The 16,130-nt window shown below is 43.6% G+C and overlaps 1 protein-coding gene across 1 annotated transcript in view; it reads left to right on the top strand.

Moving 5' to 3' along the window:
* Positions 1 to 13,979: 13,979 nt before the first annotated feature.
* HACD4 (3-hydroxyacyl-CoA dehydratase 4) overlaps positions 13,980 to 16,130 on the top strand; it is a 38,836-nt gene continuing 36,685 nt past the window's right edge. Inside the window, exons 1-2 of the mRNA XM_023761867.1 lie at positions 13,980 to 14,089; positions 15,406 to 15,509. Coding sequence (XP_023617635.1) covers positions 14,061 to 14,089; positions 15,406 to 15,509 — 133 coding nt within the window. The 5' untranslated portion in view covers positions 13,980 to 14,060. The remainder of the gene's footprint in view (positions 14,090 to 15,405; positions 15,510 to 16,130) is intronic.

Here is a 16,130-nt window from a genome sequence, read left to right as displayed (position 1 = left end):
TGCCCTTGACCGGAATCGAACCAGTCAGCAGGCCAACGCTCTATCCACTAAGCCAAACCGGTTAGGGCACCCTTTCTCTTTTTCTAAAATCAATAAGCATATCCTCAGGTGAGGATTAAAAAAAAAAAAGACACATTCTTGACAATATTGTTTCAGCCATGACTGAAGCCAGGTGAACTCCTAAAATGTTTGTTTTCTGAGCCATGAAATAGTGCTAGAGGGGACTGGAAAATCAACTAAAACTCACTCACCTTTTGAAGCAACCCATCTGTACTTCCTTCTCCTTAAATTTTGTGAAGTGTGCTCCAGTTAGGTCTGCCCATCCTTAGAAGCATGTGTGTGTGCATGTGTGTGGTACTCACAGCCCATGCCTGACTGGCTTTTCCTTGCTCTTCATTGTAACATGATGTTTATGTACTAGTCAAAGCCAGCGCTTTATACAGCTGCCTACAAGCTCACCACTGAATGCTTTAGATTGGGGTTTGGCTAAGCCTTTACAGGAAGATAGCCAGGGCTTCAGAGTTCAACTGCCCTCTCATTTCTATTTAAAAGCTGTGTCTTCTCAGAGACACATTGTTTTGTCCTTCGGTTCAGTTCAGCAAACATTTCCCAAATGTCCAATGCATACCAGGCACTGTGCTAAGCGCTGGGTTTATGCAGACAAACACAATACAGGCATTATCCTCAAGAGGCTCATTTTCAAGGGAAGGAAACAGATACGTATATGACTGAAAACGATAGCGTGATGATAAATGTCATTCTAACATAATGAACAGTTTCCTAGAGAAGCCCAGATGTGCTCTCTGTCTGACAGGATTTGAGCAGCCTTCACAGCGAAGATATCTGAGCATGGGTTTGAGGTGATAGCAGCATTTTTTCAAATGAAAAGAATGGGATAGAGGGCATTTTAAAAGAAAGAGCTATCTTAACAACAGAACCTCTCCTCAGCTCACAAGAAGGCTGGTGAGGGGTCTCTAAGCCAGAAAACATGCACAACTGCTTAGGCACAGAAGATCACTTGGAGAGATTAGCATCCTCTACTGACATGCAGGGTGTAAATGAATGTGTGTACGAGACAGAATACTGTTCCTGTCTGATTGTATTTCAACTGCTTTTCCTGGGAGCGCTTCGAAGGCTTTCCCATTCAGAGGGAGGTGTTGCCAGTCCTTCAGCTGCCTGGGTAGGGTGTGTGCCCTGCTCTCTGGCTCATTCAGCAAAGCCATGACAATTCTACTCAGTGTCCCCTCTCTCATCTGCAGGTGACAGTCTCATAACCCTGGTGAAATCCAGACTTTGCCAGCAGGGTGTAGTGGTTGGTTAGGGCTGCTGTACCAAAGCACCACAAACTGGGTGGCTAAGACAACAGAAATGTAGTGTCTTACACTCTGAAGGCCAGAAGTCCAAGATCAAGTTGTCAATAGAGTTGGTTCCTTCTGAGAGCTGTGAGGCAGAATCTGTCCCAGGCCTCTCTCCTGGCTTTGGTGGTCTGCAGGAATCTTTGGCTTCTGCTACATCTCCCTAATCTTTGCCTTTATCTGCACAAGGCATCCTTCCTGTGTCCATGTCTGTGTCCACATTTCCACTTTTTATAAGGACATCGGTCATATTGGGTTAGGGGGTCAACCCTACTCAGTATGACTTCATTCTAACTTAACTAATTACATCTACAACAACCCCATTTTCAAATAAGGTCACATCTGAGGTATTGTGGGTTAGGACTTCAACATACCAATTTGGTGGGGGTGGGGGATGGGGCACAATTCAACAAATAACATGGGGAAGATGAAGCACCCCTTTCTCTCCTCTCCACTACTTTGTGTGGAATGGGAGGAAATTTATCAACTCTTCTGTCGGGGTTTGCCTTGAAAGAGGGTCCCCCTCCCTACCTCAGGTCCTACCAGCTGCAGTAGACAGAAGCACAATTTCAACTGTCCTTCACATGCTGCTATGAAGCCTAAATGAAAACCAGTCAACGACATGCCACAGAAATCTTCAAAGGCTATTAAAATCATTCCTTCCATTTTATTTGCTGTAAACTTTATAAATAGTTTACAGGACAGGAATATATCTGTTGAATTGGCTTTAGAACAATTGGCCCCTGTTGGGCATGTGCGGACCTTAGCATCTGTGGAGGAAGGGGAGCCACTGAAAGAGTGGGGACAACATCTAACATGAGGTCCTTTCCCTCCAGGCTGCAACTTGAGCTCTCCTACAATTTAACATAGCTGAATCCCATGGGTTCATTTTCTATCATACACCCATCCCTGAAACAATAAATGTGGTCTGCCTGAGAGATTCATTTCCTTCCTGTTTACTTTTTTCTATTCTTTATGGCTCCATAACAGTGGATTTACTAAGTCAAGAGTGCTTAGCCTCTCTGGGCTACATAGTAATAGTTTCTATGCTAATCAAAAAAGCAAGTTCCACTTTCAGATTGCTTCATTCTAAACCATTGGTTTTACCCCAGGCTCTGTAGACTTGGGGAAGTCTGTGCGAAGGGACTGTGGCAGACAATTCCATTCTGTGCCCACCACCTGTGGAGGAGTTGTTCAGCACATGCCTGCATACAGTAAGACCTCAATAAATGGTGGCTGTTTTGTTTTTTTTTTGTCTTTATAGACAATTGCTATCTATTATTCTCTTGCTGAAATATAGGAGCCTCAGAATTTCATAAAATCTTAGATAGCTCAAACAAGAATTCTCTTCTATGTAGTTAAAAGGAACAACATGGTTATATAGTCGGCTTGCCAATAAGGCAGAACTTAGCATGAAGCCCATCATTATCTCAAATGTATTTTTAGAAATAAAAAGTAGACTGGACTCTTATCTTGTCTTATGCTGACTCCATGGTCAATACAGTTTCTGTCTCTCATTGTCCAGTTTCACAAACCCAGCCTCCCACTGGAAATCTCTTTAGGTTTGGTTCCTCATAATGGACTTCGAGGCTGACGCTCACTCCCCACTCACTGGGAGCCCAGCCATAAAAACCAAAATGAAAAAGATGACAAGAGCAACTTTCTATCTTTAGCTGTCTTGTCACAGGGGACTGTTGCTAGTCCCTTGTGAGCCTTCCCCCCTTACCCCCCATTCCCTGCTCCCCTTTTAAATCTAGCTTTCCTCTCTGATCCTCACTTGACAATGGAGGAACACAGACAACCTACAAACTGAGTCACCGGGGACACTCAGTCGGGGCCAAAGTCTCTGAGTAAGGATGGTAGACTGTCTAGCTATGATACTATGCAAGGAGACATCATCTCACTCATCAGTAATAAGTTTTCCACCAACAAGTGTAAGAACTTTCTTGAACATAAACACACACACACACACACACACACACACATACACACCACACAAAGAGCTTTCCTGATTGTTTTTCTTTTGACTTGTTGGAAGTGAAAACTGGTGATAACTCAAACAGAAAATAGTAGTGGAGGGAAGCAGTGGGAGAACAATTCACAATTCTGATTTGTTGGCCTTCATGAACTGCTGTCCTTGATCACCTTGGAGAAGACTGTCCCTGCGGACCCATAGTCTGACTGCACCTTGCTGTGATACTAAGTGCTCACCTACCTGGTTGTGTGTGAAACACAGTTCGCCTCCATTAGAACATGGCCCATTGGTAACCTTGCCCACCATTATCCAACCAGAAAAAGGAGGAAATATATTTTCATCGACTTTTCTCCAGGTTTGACCATGCCGTAATAAGGTTTGCATGAGCTCAAAAAAACAATAATCCTCAACTAGTTCTAATATTATTTCCCTCTTGGTTAAGACAACTAATCTAAGGGCACACCATCTAGTCACAATGGCTTCTGGGTGTGTCATATGTTTCTCAATATAGTATTTTAATTCCAAAAATTAGACTTGGCAAAAAGCAGAGGAGAGACCTGAGCATTGCCTTCCCTCCCCCGGCCTTCATTATTCCCACTCAACAATCCACATGCCCTCCGCAACAGATAAGGATTTCAGCAACAACCCTTGGGACTTTTTCAGCAGTGGTGAATGCCCTAGGGTCGGCAAACTGCGGCTCGCGAGCCACATGCGGCTCTTTGGCCCCTTGAGTGTGGCTCTTCCACAAAATACCAACCTCTGCGCATGGGCCACAAAGTTTCAATTGCACTGTACATGCACGCCCGCACATGGTATTTTGTGGAAGAGCCACACTCAAGGGGCCAAAGAGCCTCATGTGGCTCACGAGCCGCAGTTTGCCGACCACTGCCCTAGGGGAAAGGAAAGAACATGATAGGTCACGTGAAGCTTGATCCAATATACTTAAATATCAAAAAGAAATGTGAAGTTCCTGGTTCAAGATGGCAGACAACCTCCTTTTGTCCTCTTCCCATATGTCCTTGAAAATAATAGTAAACAAGTGTTTAGTCATGAGATATTCTCTAACATGAATGAAATAAGACATATCATTTAAGTATGTAATGTATACTCGTATTTATTCTCACAAGTATGTTATATTATGCTTACAAAGTCACCAATGAAGAATGAAAATAATATAATTTTTTCTGTTAACAATGTTTTCAGTAACATGTAAGCAAATCCTTATTAGCAGTAGCTTAAACAGAAAAGGCCTTATTATTCCCACCTACAATAGATCCAGAGATAGGCAGTCAGGGCAGGACAGATTTCAACAATGGTACCTGGGACTCAGGTGCACTATTTCTGCTCCATTGTTTTTATTGTCACTGATACATTTGTCACCTCATGGCTGTTGCACCTGAAGGCATTGCCTCCACACTTCAGCAAGAAGAAGCAGAGCCCTAGCTGGTTTGGTTCAGTGGATAAAGTATCGGCCTGTGGACTGAAGGGTCCCAGGTTTGATTCTGATCAAGGGCACATGTCCAGGTTGCAGGCTCGATCCCCAGTAGGGGGTGTGCAGAAGGCAGCTGATCAGTGATTTTCATCATTGATGTTTCTCTCTCTCTCTCTCTCTCTCTCTCTCTCTCTCTCTCTCTCTCTCCCTCTCTCTCTCTCTCATCAATAAAAATATATTTAAAAACAAAAAAAGAAGAAGAAGCAGAAATGGGTGTAACCTGACTCAGGAGAGCAGAAGCTTCCCCAGAATTCTTTATCTCCCAAATGGTCTGGGATGTGGTTGTCTTAGTTGGACATATTGCCTCTGTTAGGATGGCAAAAGAAGGGTTGGGAAATGGTAAAAATGTTTTAAAAAGTATAACTGCAACCCTATCTAACACAACCTAGAGAAAAGAAGTGGCAGTGATATAAACAAACTATCTTACTATATTTTAAGACATGATGTAAAAAGTTATAATCTAAATCAATCAATCAATAAGATTGCAGTACATTATTCAGAATTGCAGAGCTAATAAGTTGTAAAAGAAAATGAATAGAAAGCAGGTTGCCTCTGTAGTTCGGAAGTGGGGATGATACAGTGAGACGATATTTTTTCATTTAATTCCATTCTGTTTGAACCTTTTTTAAACTCTGTGCATGTGATACAGTTATAAGAACTATGAAGAGAGAGAAAAATGTGTGCTGATTTTGTACTTCAAGCAGGTGAAACAGAATAGATTGGTTATAAATATGCCTAATACCTAGCACAATGCCTACCTAGCCCATAGTATATGCTCAACAGATATCTTTAAATAAAAAATTGATTTTTAAAGTAAAATTAAATATTTATACACTCCAAAAATATCACAAAAGGATGACAAAAGTTAAGTTATATTATGCTCTTCAATTTGATGAGACAATGCCATTGTTTGCTTCAAGGATTTGTGGATTGGTTTAAATGCCCACAGCAAGCAAATATTTTAAGTGTGTGTACCTCAATGTGCATGCCCTTGGCCTCTACTTGAAATCAGCCTTTCATAAGCCCTAGAGAGAAACTGTGAAGGCACATGAAAGCTAGCAGAGGGATCACAGCCAAAGTGAAGAAAGGAGCCAGGAATTGAGCAGGCGTACAAACTCGATCTACAGCATGATTTTGTCAGCAGCAGAAAGGAGAGTCAAAAAATCGGGCGGGGGTGGGGGGGGAGGGAGGGGGGTATCTAAGCTGACTTTCTTCTCTTCCTGTCAAAGGAGAATAAGAATACTTACCTGAACTTTATTTTAGAAGGATTCTTTTAGAAAGGTGTGAGGAACTTTTTGTGCTGTGAATGTCAAACACCATCCATTGGGCTTGAAAAGAAACCAACAGTCACTGACTTCATGTTTGAAAAATAATAAATACCCAACATGAGTAAAAAGAAATGGGCATTGAACACAAATCAATACAACTTTCAGGTTATAATTTAGAATATTCAAATACTTAGTAACTGGTATGATAGTGGAGGGCAACAGAATACAATTGCTGAAAACCTTAAAAGTGTGTATGCCCTTTGGTTCAGCAATTGTTTCTAGAAAATTCTCCTAAGGAAATAATTAGACATATTTTGAAAATATCTAATTTTGCTATTTTCTTTTACAAGGATGTCTATTGGTTCAGACTTTGTAATACCTAACACTTGGGAGTAAATATAAATTTCTAACCATAGAAGATTAATTAAGTTATGCTATCATTTCAAAATGGAACACCATATAGCCATTAAAAACAATTAGGCTAGGTCACTATGTATTGACTTAGAAAGTATTCTATAGCCAATGTACTGTTAAGTGGCAAAGATACATTTTAAAACAATATACAAACTATAACCCCATTTTTATGAGAAAAAATATGTGTATACAAATGCATAGAAGAAAAGCCTAGAATGATGTAAGTAGTGAACTGTCAATGAAATAGTGAAGTAAGCACCTCTGAATGATAGGTTTATTTTTTTCTTTGCATTCTTTCTGAATGTTTAACACATTCAAAACATACCAGACAATGGCTTTTATAATTATTTAATAGTAATAAAGTGATCTCAGTTTTGAAGAGAAATCACATCGTCTCCAATCTTGTCACAACCCTAATGAGTCATCTGCTCTAGCTGTATCTTGACATTCCCTGTACTGCAGTGTCCCTGACAGCAAAGCAACCGATAACATGAAAACAAGCTCCGCTGGATACAGTTATAAGCTCCAGTTTAACTCCTGAGAATCACATAATGGTAGTTTTAAAAATGATGTAGTTTTAAAACATAATTTCCCACCCAAACTTTTATGATTGAATGTAAAGGACTTTTCCTGCTGGTTTTGAATATACCTAAAGCAAAATATATCTATATTTGAAACCTTGTATTTATAAATCAACACTCATTAAATTGTGGCCTTGAACACATTTCTTAACCTTTCTGAAGTTCAGCTTTATCACTTTAATATTGGCTAATAAAATGATCTATTTCTTAAGATTTAAGGTATGAGATTTTATGTCTAAACACCTGGCGCAATTCCTGATACAGAGACAAATGTTAGGTATTGTTATTGTTGGCTATGTTGGTTACTCTCCTGTACTCAGACATAGCTGAAGTTCTAGTAATAAGAGAATATGTAAGATTGAGAAGAAGAAAACTGAAGTTTTTATTAGTATATATCTAGATGTCTTCAATATGTTAAATACAAATAGATGTTCATGTTGATGCTAAGTAGGAAAGACGGAATTGATGGGAGAAATAAGACATGACTCTACAATCAGTTTCCTGGGTACCATCAAAGGAATTCTTAATATATAAGAACTTAAGAGTCATCTTTTCTTGTCATTAGTCAAAACAATGTGTTTTAAAGTGTTTAACAGTAACCACCAGTTAGAAAACTCTAATGAAGTCAGCTCACTTTTTAATAGTAGTTAAGCAATAATTTAATTAACATAGATTCTTTACCCATTTTCGTTCAAAAGTCTTCCTCAATAAATTGTATTTAAACAGTTTTAATACTCAGGCTTGCCCAAAGTTTGCCTGTGATTTTAGAAAAACACAGGGTGTGTTTTTTTTCTTCTTCTCTGTAAAACAGCACTTGAAAGTACTCTTGTAATTCAACTCCCAAATTCTGACTTTCAAATGGAGAGCAGGGGATTTACCAAGTATGCGATGAAGAATCATGTTTTTCATGTTCTTTCATTTTGGCAGGAACTCTTGTTTCAATTGAAAACACTCCCTTACCATTAAAGAAACCCAGAGGGCAATCATGAGTTAGACCTGGAAAATAAAACTGAGAGGAAAGACTGGAACAACATGTGGTTGTCATTTTCAAGGCAACAGAGAGGGGAAGTGGGTTTCCACTGCTAGCTAAGCAAAGGCAAGCCCACATACCGTGTTGTGTTAACAGTAGAGGGCAGCTAACATGCAAAGAGATGGTGGTTCCCCTTTTTCATTCATGGTGAAGCAGGTGCTGACTTGCCTGTAGTTAGGACTGCTTAGTTTAGGATCTTGATGTCATTTTATATTTGAGGTGAAGGTTTTCTATTTACGTGTGTGGTCTCTCACAATCCCTCTGAAAGATACTGCCATCCCCCACACACAGGCTCCTCCTCCACAAAGAGGAACCTTAGGAGTTGTGAGACTTCCCCAAAGGCCACAGTTAGAAGTTCAATAGGAAATCACTATCCCTAGTAATCTCACAGATTATTCCATCTGTCCAGGCCTAGAAAGGAAGAAGTTAGAAAGGAAGGAAGAAAAGGAGGGAAGGGAATGAGGGAGGGAGGGAGGGAAGGGAGGAAGGAAGGAAGAAAGGAAGGAAGGAAAGAAAGAAGGAAGGAAGGAAGGAAGGAAGGAAGGAAGGAAGGAAGGAAGGAAGGAAGGAAAAATCAAAGAAAGAAAACTGAAAGAGTGGTATTTTTGTTTCAAAAATATATTTACGACAGTAGATTATAAAAACAGTACTTGTAGAAATCATTATATAATTCTCCCTGCCTTCTTTATAGCTTGGGGCCACCTATCTTGTTTAACCTCCCTTCATACACCAGACTTAAAAACTGCTGCATCCATGCTCAAGCAAACAAGACACAGGCCTAAGATTTCATAATATTTACATGGGGATGGCAACTCCCCTCCCCCCTCGTGGCAATCATTGCTAGCTAACTACAGTACTCTGGCCACCTAACCTGGAGGAAGCCTGGATCCTTCTCACTCCAGACGACTAACATCAGTTGATTAGGGAAGAAACCTCTTTGTCATCTCCAGTTTAGAGCATAGTTCCTCAAATCTTGTAGCTCCTTCACCCAATAACATTGCCTCTGCCAGTTATGTGATCTTTGGTACTTTTAATCTTTCTGAGATTCCCCCCTCACCCATAGGATAAGGATCATATAATTATTCCACATTGAGTCTGTAATACAATAATGTATATAAAAACGCTATGCAAACATAGAAGAACTATTATTATCTTTAACATTATACAATGATTTTTTTCCACTCATTTTAATGGTTCCCATCATAATTCACTTTCTCCTTCAAAAAATGCTGGCCTCCCTTACATACAGTAGTGCATCAGCTAGCACAGTACCTGTATACTTGGTTCTCCATAAACGTTAGCCTGCCCACTGCCCATTCCTGACTCCTAGTAATGTTACTATTCACCAACTGTTGGTTTTCACAGTGTAATTGGCCTCGGTTAAACAGATTCCAAAGCATAATGTCTCAAAGAAAGATTTAAAAATATCATGACTGCCTTCACTACCCATTCACCCACAGGTCTCTACAACATACTTTAGCTCACAAAGGGGAAAACCCTAGAAAGGAGAATGCTATAGGGGCAACCAGCCCTCTCCTCCCGCCCCCCTCCCCCCCATAACAGTGTGATGATAGTGCTGCTGCTGCTAGTGATAGCAATAAACATTGAACATTTCCTGTCTGGTCACTAATCTTTACAACAACCATATGTGATAATATTATCTTCATGTTAGAGATTAGGAAATTGGCACAGAGAAGTTAACTTGCCAAGTTCATGAAACTATTAAGTTGGTGTAAGGGTTCTCCAGAGAAACAGAACCCATTGGAGATATAAATATAGATGTAGATGTAGGTAGATATAGATGTAAATGATATAGATATAGATAAAGAGATTTATTACAGGAATTGGCTCACTCAATGATGGAGGCCCTGAAGTCTCATTATCTGTCATCTGCAACCTGGAGAACCAGGAAAGCTGGAGATATAATTCAGTGTACATGCCTTTGGCCTCTCTACTTGGAACAGGATAGAGCAGAGGTTCTCAACCTGTGGGTCGCGACCCCTTTGGCGGTCGAACGACCCTTTCACAGGGGTCGCCTAAGACCATCCTGCATATCAGATATTTACATTACGATTCATAACAGTAGCAACATTACAGTTATGAAGTAGCAACAAAAATAATTTTATGGTTGGGTCACAACATGAGGAACTGTATTTAAAGGGCCAGAAGGTTGAGAACCACTGGGATAGAGGCTAGGTTGGGGAATAATGATGCAACAAGACAGTACTCAAGTCCAGGGTCTGATCCTCTTCTGAATGGAATAGTAAATGGGGAAGCTATTTAAAGGAACACTGGCTAAAGCTCTAGCAGGGAAGTAGAAGCAATGCTTTGGAAGAGAGTGACAATAGAGGCCAAGAGTATGTCTAGCCCAGGGGTGGGCAAACTTTTTGACTCGAGGGCCACAATGGGTTCTTAAACTGGACCGGAGGGCCGGAACAAAAGCATGGATGGAGTGTTTGTGTGAACTAATGTAAATTCAAAGTAAACATCATTACCGGAGGGCCGTAGTTTGCCCACGGCTGGTCTAGGCAAAGATGACAATAACTGACTATTGATGGCTAATTCCTGAGTGAAATAAGATAACAAGGCAAATATCCATGAAACTTTGCACAGTCCTGAGGAAAGAGATCTCAACCCAGTTTTAACTAGCTTTTTGGTGCCTGAGAAACAAGGAGATTGAACCACATACTCTCTAGGGTCCTGTATGGACCGGGCAGTCCGTGACATTTCCAATCTGTACTATGGGATTGGGAGGGGGAGGGGGTAGGGGAGGGGGAGGGGATTGTGATCCCTGAAAATTCCAGGTAGTTGAAATAAAAAAAATAAATCAAGCATTGAAAGTTATCAGAGTACAACTGGTTCCTTACGGAGCCATTTGTGGCGAATGGAAGGAAAAGGAGCAATGGCCACTTTCCCAGGATCTCTGCTCTCGCTGAATATCACATGAAGTACTGGTATTCAAAAATAAGATTGCCAGGGGATGGGAGAGAAAGAAATACAAAAACAGGACACAGGATAGATGGGTGGATAAGTGTCCAAAGTTAGGACATCCAACCATTGGATTTGATTTCTCTGCTGCTTTGGCTCAGTGGTTAGAGCGTCAGCCCAGGAACTGAAGGGTCTCGGGTTCGATTCCAATGAAGACCACCTACCTCAGTTGCAGGTTCAAACCCTGGCCTTGGTCAGGGCATTTGTGGGCGGCAACCAATTGATATGCCTCTCTCACATCGATGCTTCTCTCTCTGTGGCGCTCTCCCTCCCTTCCCCTCTTTCTAAAAATCAATGGGAAATATCCTTGTTGAGGTTTAACAACAACAAAAAAGAAAATGGAACACTAGTTATCAGCAGGGGATCTCAAAACGATGGAAGCAATAGATTTTGATTGGATGGGTAAACTTAATGATGACTCCCCAATTTTAAAACCAAATGCCTAGGACCATGGTGGTCTCCCTGTGGGAAATGAGACCATGACTTGGGAAGAAAGACAGTATGCTTATTTTAAATAGGTTCCATTGGAAGCTAGAATAGGATTTTCATGCAGAAATACCCAGAAGCTGTTGGGAGGCAGAGCTGGTGTTCATAAAGAAAGTAGGGGCTGGAGATATAATCAGCCAGTGTCTGCATGGACATACAGTCACAGTGGCAGGTGTTTGTGCTGAGGGATAACATGGTGGCAAGTGAAAAAGATTGCCCAGGGCAGACCTTTGAGGAAAAAGAACAGGAGAAGGGGGCCACTGAAAGAGAGAGGGAGGAAGAAAGAGGGAGAGAGAGAGAGAGAGAGAGAGCAGGCGGCAAGAGAAGTAGAACATGCGGAGTTGTGGGGGTGAAGGGAGGAGGTTGAGGATGTAGCTGCAGGGTCTGTGTTGGGTGATAAAGGGTCACTCCTGGGCTGACTTTCCTCCCTCTGCCTTCACCCCACTCCACGCCATCAGGACTTTCTTTTTTCTTTTTTTAAAAAAATATATTTTATTGATTTTGTACAGAGAGGAAGGGAAAGGGATAGAGAGTTAGAAACATCGATGAGAGAGAAACATCAATCAGCCGCCTCCTGCACACCCCCCACTGGGGATCTGCCCGCAACCAAGGTACATGCCCTTGACCGGAATTGAACCTGGGACCCTTCAGTCCGCAGGCCGATGCTCTATCCACTTAGCCAAACCAGTCAGGGCTCATCCGGGACTTTCTTGTCGATGCTTGGCCTGAGCACAGGTGACCCCGAGGACAGGTCAGCCACCAGTGTTTGCTTGCATATCACTTTCCCCTTTAGATCAAATGCTCCTGAATAGCCAGGACTGCGTGGGGCATGTGCACACGGAGTACAGGGTGGATGGAGAAATTAGGGCAGCTCCCTGAGAGAGCAGTTTCAGGAGTGCTGGGAAGGAAACCGCAAGGTGTTATAAAATAGGAAGATGGTTAAGAAATGAAAGAAGTAGCCCTAGCCGGTTTGGCTCAGTGGTTGGAGTGTCAGCCCTTGGACCAAAGGGTCAGGGGTTTGATTCCCAGTCAAGGGCATGTACCTCAGTTGCAGGCTCTGTCCCCCGCCTGGATCAGGGCTCCTGGGGGAAGCAACCAATGGATATGTCTCTCTCACATCCACGTTTCTCTCTCTCTCCCTACTCCCTCCCTTCCACTCTAAATAAAACACACAAAAAAACAATCAATGGAAAAATATCCTCAGGTGAGGATTTAAAAAAAATAAATGAAAGAAGCATCTGATCATGAGAGAGGGCAGTCAGGGAGTTATGGGAAAAGGACAGAGAAAATTATATCAAGAGAGGAAGCAGAAAGAATAAAAGGTTTAATTCTTGTGCAGGAGAGATCTGAGTATGTTGCTAAACTGTGGTGAAAGCCAGTGAAAAGGGAGGATGAAGATGAAGGAAGAGGCAGTGACAGGGTGATAACTGGTAAATGCAGGGCAGGGGGAACCCCTGACAGGGGGCAGGGGTGGGTGATGGAGCAGACAAATGTAGAGGCGAGAGGTGGGCTGTGAGGTGAGAGGACAGGGTGGACTATGAGGAAGGGGCCTGTGGCCTAATGGGGAAATCAACAACCAAACTCGACCTGGATGTTCTAATACTGCCCCTTACCAGTCATGTGACTTATGGCAAGTGACTTAACAATTGTCAAAGCCTCAACTTCCCTTTAGGTAAAATAGGGGTATTACCTTCCAACTCCCAATATGGTCTCACTTTCTTGCAAGTGCTTTCTTGGCTATTTCCTTATCTATCTATCTATCTATCTATCTATCTGGGGATGTTTCCCTTTGAGGGCATAGAACCTGGCAGATGGTCTGGATCTTAGCAAAGGATAAGGCGAAGGATAAGGAGATGAACACACATGAAAATGAATATGTAAAAGGATTTGCACCCATCAGTGAGACCCAGGGGAAATTAGAGGCCAGGATGCCTAATCGGAGGTGAAAATTAGGTGCTAGGGAAGATGTGGCCACAATGTTCCTGCCGAACCGCCCCACAGGTGAACCGCCTCACAGGTGCGGGCAGTGAGAGGCGCTCACCTGAGGCCCACGCCTCCCGGGAGGCTTTGGGAGGGCGTGGTTGCCTGCTTTTAAAGGCCAAGTGGGAGGGCCCTTTCATTGCCACGAGGCTGCGACGGATCCCTGAGACGAGGACGCCCTGAAAGGGGCTGCGAGAACCTGGGGAGCGCCGCCCGCGGGGGTGCCGGGCCGCCAGGCAGCTCCCTGGCTCAGCAGGAGGCGGGTCATCTGTGGTGCAGCGCTGGCCGCCGCCGCCACTTGAGGAACTTGGTTTGCAGCTCGAGCTCCTTGCACAACCTCGGGCCTTTTTTTTTTTTTGTAAATTGCTGATTGTGGAGAGGCCCCGCCCTTCCGCACGCGGGCCCCAGGAGGCCCCCTCCCGAGCTCCCGCCCGGGTGCTGCTTCCCCGGGTCGGGGCTGGAGGGCTGGTGGCGGCGGTCCCTCGGGGCCCATGGCGCTGCCCGCCTGGCTGCAGCCCAGGTAGGGCGCTCGGCGAGGCGGGAGGGGGGAATGGGGTGCGGGAGGGAGGGGGTGCGGGAGGCGGGGTCTCCGGGGCGGGTCTCCCCCGCCGCATCGACGGCTGGACAGGCACCAGCTGAGCAACGCAGCACATCCCTGAGCTGTGGACGGGCAGGAGCCGGCTCAGGACCCCGACAGTCCTGGAAAGCAGGCTCCGTTCTTCCCCCCGCTTTACAGACGAGGAAGCGGGAAGGACAGGCGGCCACCTCCGCATTTGAACTCTTGGCCAGTCCTCCTTTCCTCCCCCCCCCCCACCCCCCCGGTGCCCTTCCCTTGGCGTTCGCAGACGTAGTGCTGGAGGGTGCATTTCACACCCACCTGCTGCCGAAACCTCCGGCACGTGCATCTCCGAGGGCCCGGCCCAGGGAAAAGGACTCGGTGGGAGGCCCGCGGACCAGACTCCGAGTGATCGATCCCTTTGCAGGTTAAGGTGGCGTCCCTCGCCCTCCCCCTCCCCCCGTCAGCAGCTGCAGGGCGTCCCAGCAACACACAAAGCTACTCTGCATCTGCTTTCTAGCCCCCTTGCCTTACTTTTCAGAGGTCCCCCCATCCCCAAGGAGGAGGCAACCTTGTCTCCGCGGACAGGGCCACTCCCACTACCCTTCGGAACCCCCGGGAACACTTCACACAGCGCTTGTCTGGACGCCCTCAGGGGCTAATCTGCCAATCATCGCCGGGTCGTCTCTCCAGCAACGCAGCTTGACTTCCCTTTTCTGGCCCAGCCACCAAACTGCCTTCTATGTGTGTCTGAAGGAAACATCTGCTCTTGCCACATAGGAGCCAGTGGGGAGATACTGACCCTAATCACATAATGCACCCAAGTCAGGCGTGCCCAGTGACCGAATTACCCACCATGTGGGAATGCCGCCATCACTACTCCCCTCTGTAAGTGGAAACCAGTCATCTCTGCACTTACAACTCATATTGGCCAAGCACATCAACCCCTTCTCCGTATTCCCCCACCTCCCAAATATTCAAGGCAGCCATTGCAATGCTTACTGTTATCCCTTGGTGAGCAATAGGTTAGAACTTTATCAAAGATGAGGTGGATTTTGAAATAGAGCCATATTTCGCTTTAAGATACTCATTAGTGGACCTGTGTGCTATGGTCCTTTCGAAATCTGGTGTGCATTAGAGGGGTAACCAAATAAAAGACTGACGGAATAATTTCCTCTCGTTTGCTCAGGTTGGTCAGTAGGTTAGTTCAGTGTCATGTGTATTGTGTTGAAAGGATGATTATAAAGAAAGTGTTTAATGGTATTTTTCTGTATTTATAGGTACAGGAAGAATGTCTATCTTTTCATCTACTACTTAATCCAGTTCTGTGGCCACTCATGGATATTTACAAATATGACAGTCAGATTCTTTTCATTTGGAAAAGGTAAAACTCTAAGACACTTTTTGATTTTTTTTACCTTTTAATCCTTGTTTTTGCCTAGACTTATATTCATTTTTTGGTCTATGGGTTTACCTAAAATCCTCTACTCCTCTAAATTTAGTGACCACAGTTTTCAGAAAACATACTTCTTGCTTAGTACATAAAGCAAAACCGTTTTGGAGAAGAGGGTAAGATGAGGAAAAGGAATTTGGCTTCCCCCTGAGTGGGCAGTTTGCCCTGAAAATCTAGACCTGGCATTGGGGTGATGCCATCTCTCTCTTCCTTTTTGGTTCTGCACCAACCTTAGCAGATTTGGTGGGTTTGGAGAAAATATGTAACTACCAATACCTATAACATTTTGTGTAGAGAAATCAGGAATTAACCAAATTCTTCCCTTAGTCTTTATTCCCCAGGTTTAAGGTAACTCTACTAATAAACGAAAGAGAAGCTTTATATTCCTCAGGTCTTTATTTGGTCCCCTTAAGGATTAGTGTGTCCCTAAGAAAATGACACACTTGTAGGTGACTCATCACTTATATGGGAGTTGGCATTAATGGTTTAAATCATAAGCTTCTTCAGTTTCCTCAAAAGTAAAGATTTAAAAATAGCATTTCAATTTTCAAA

This window comes from Myotis lucifugus, unplaced genomic scaffold (genome assembly GCF_000147115.1).
Source record: "Myotis lucifugus unplaced genomic scaffold, Myoluc2.0 scaffold_221, whole genome shotgun sequence".
In the NCBI taxonomy this organism is placed as follows: Eukaryota; Metazoa; Chordata; class Mammalia; order Chiroptera; family Vespertilionidae; genus Myotis; species Myotis lucifugus.
Note: the sequence above shows the minus strand (reverse complement) of the source record. Positions and strands in the feature narration are given on the sequence as shown.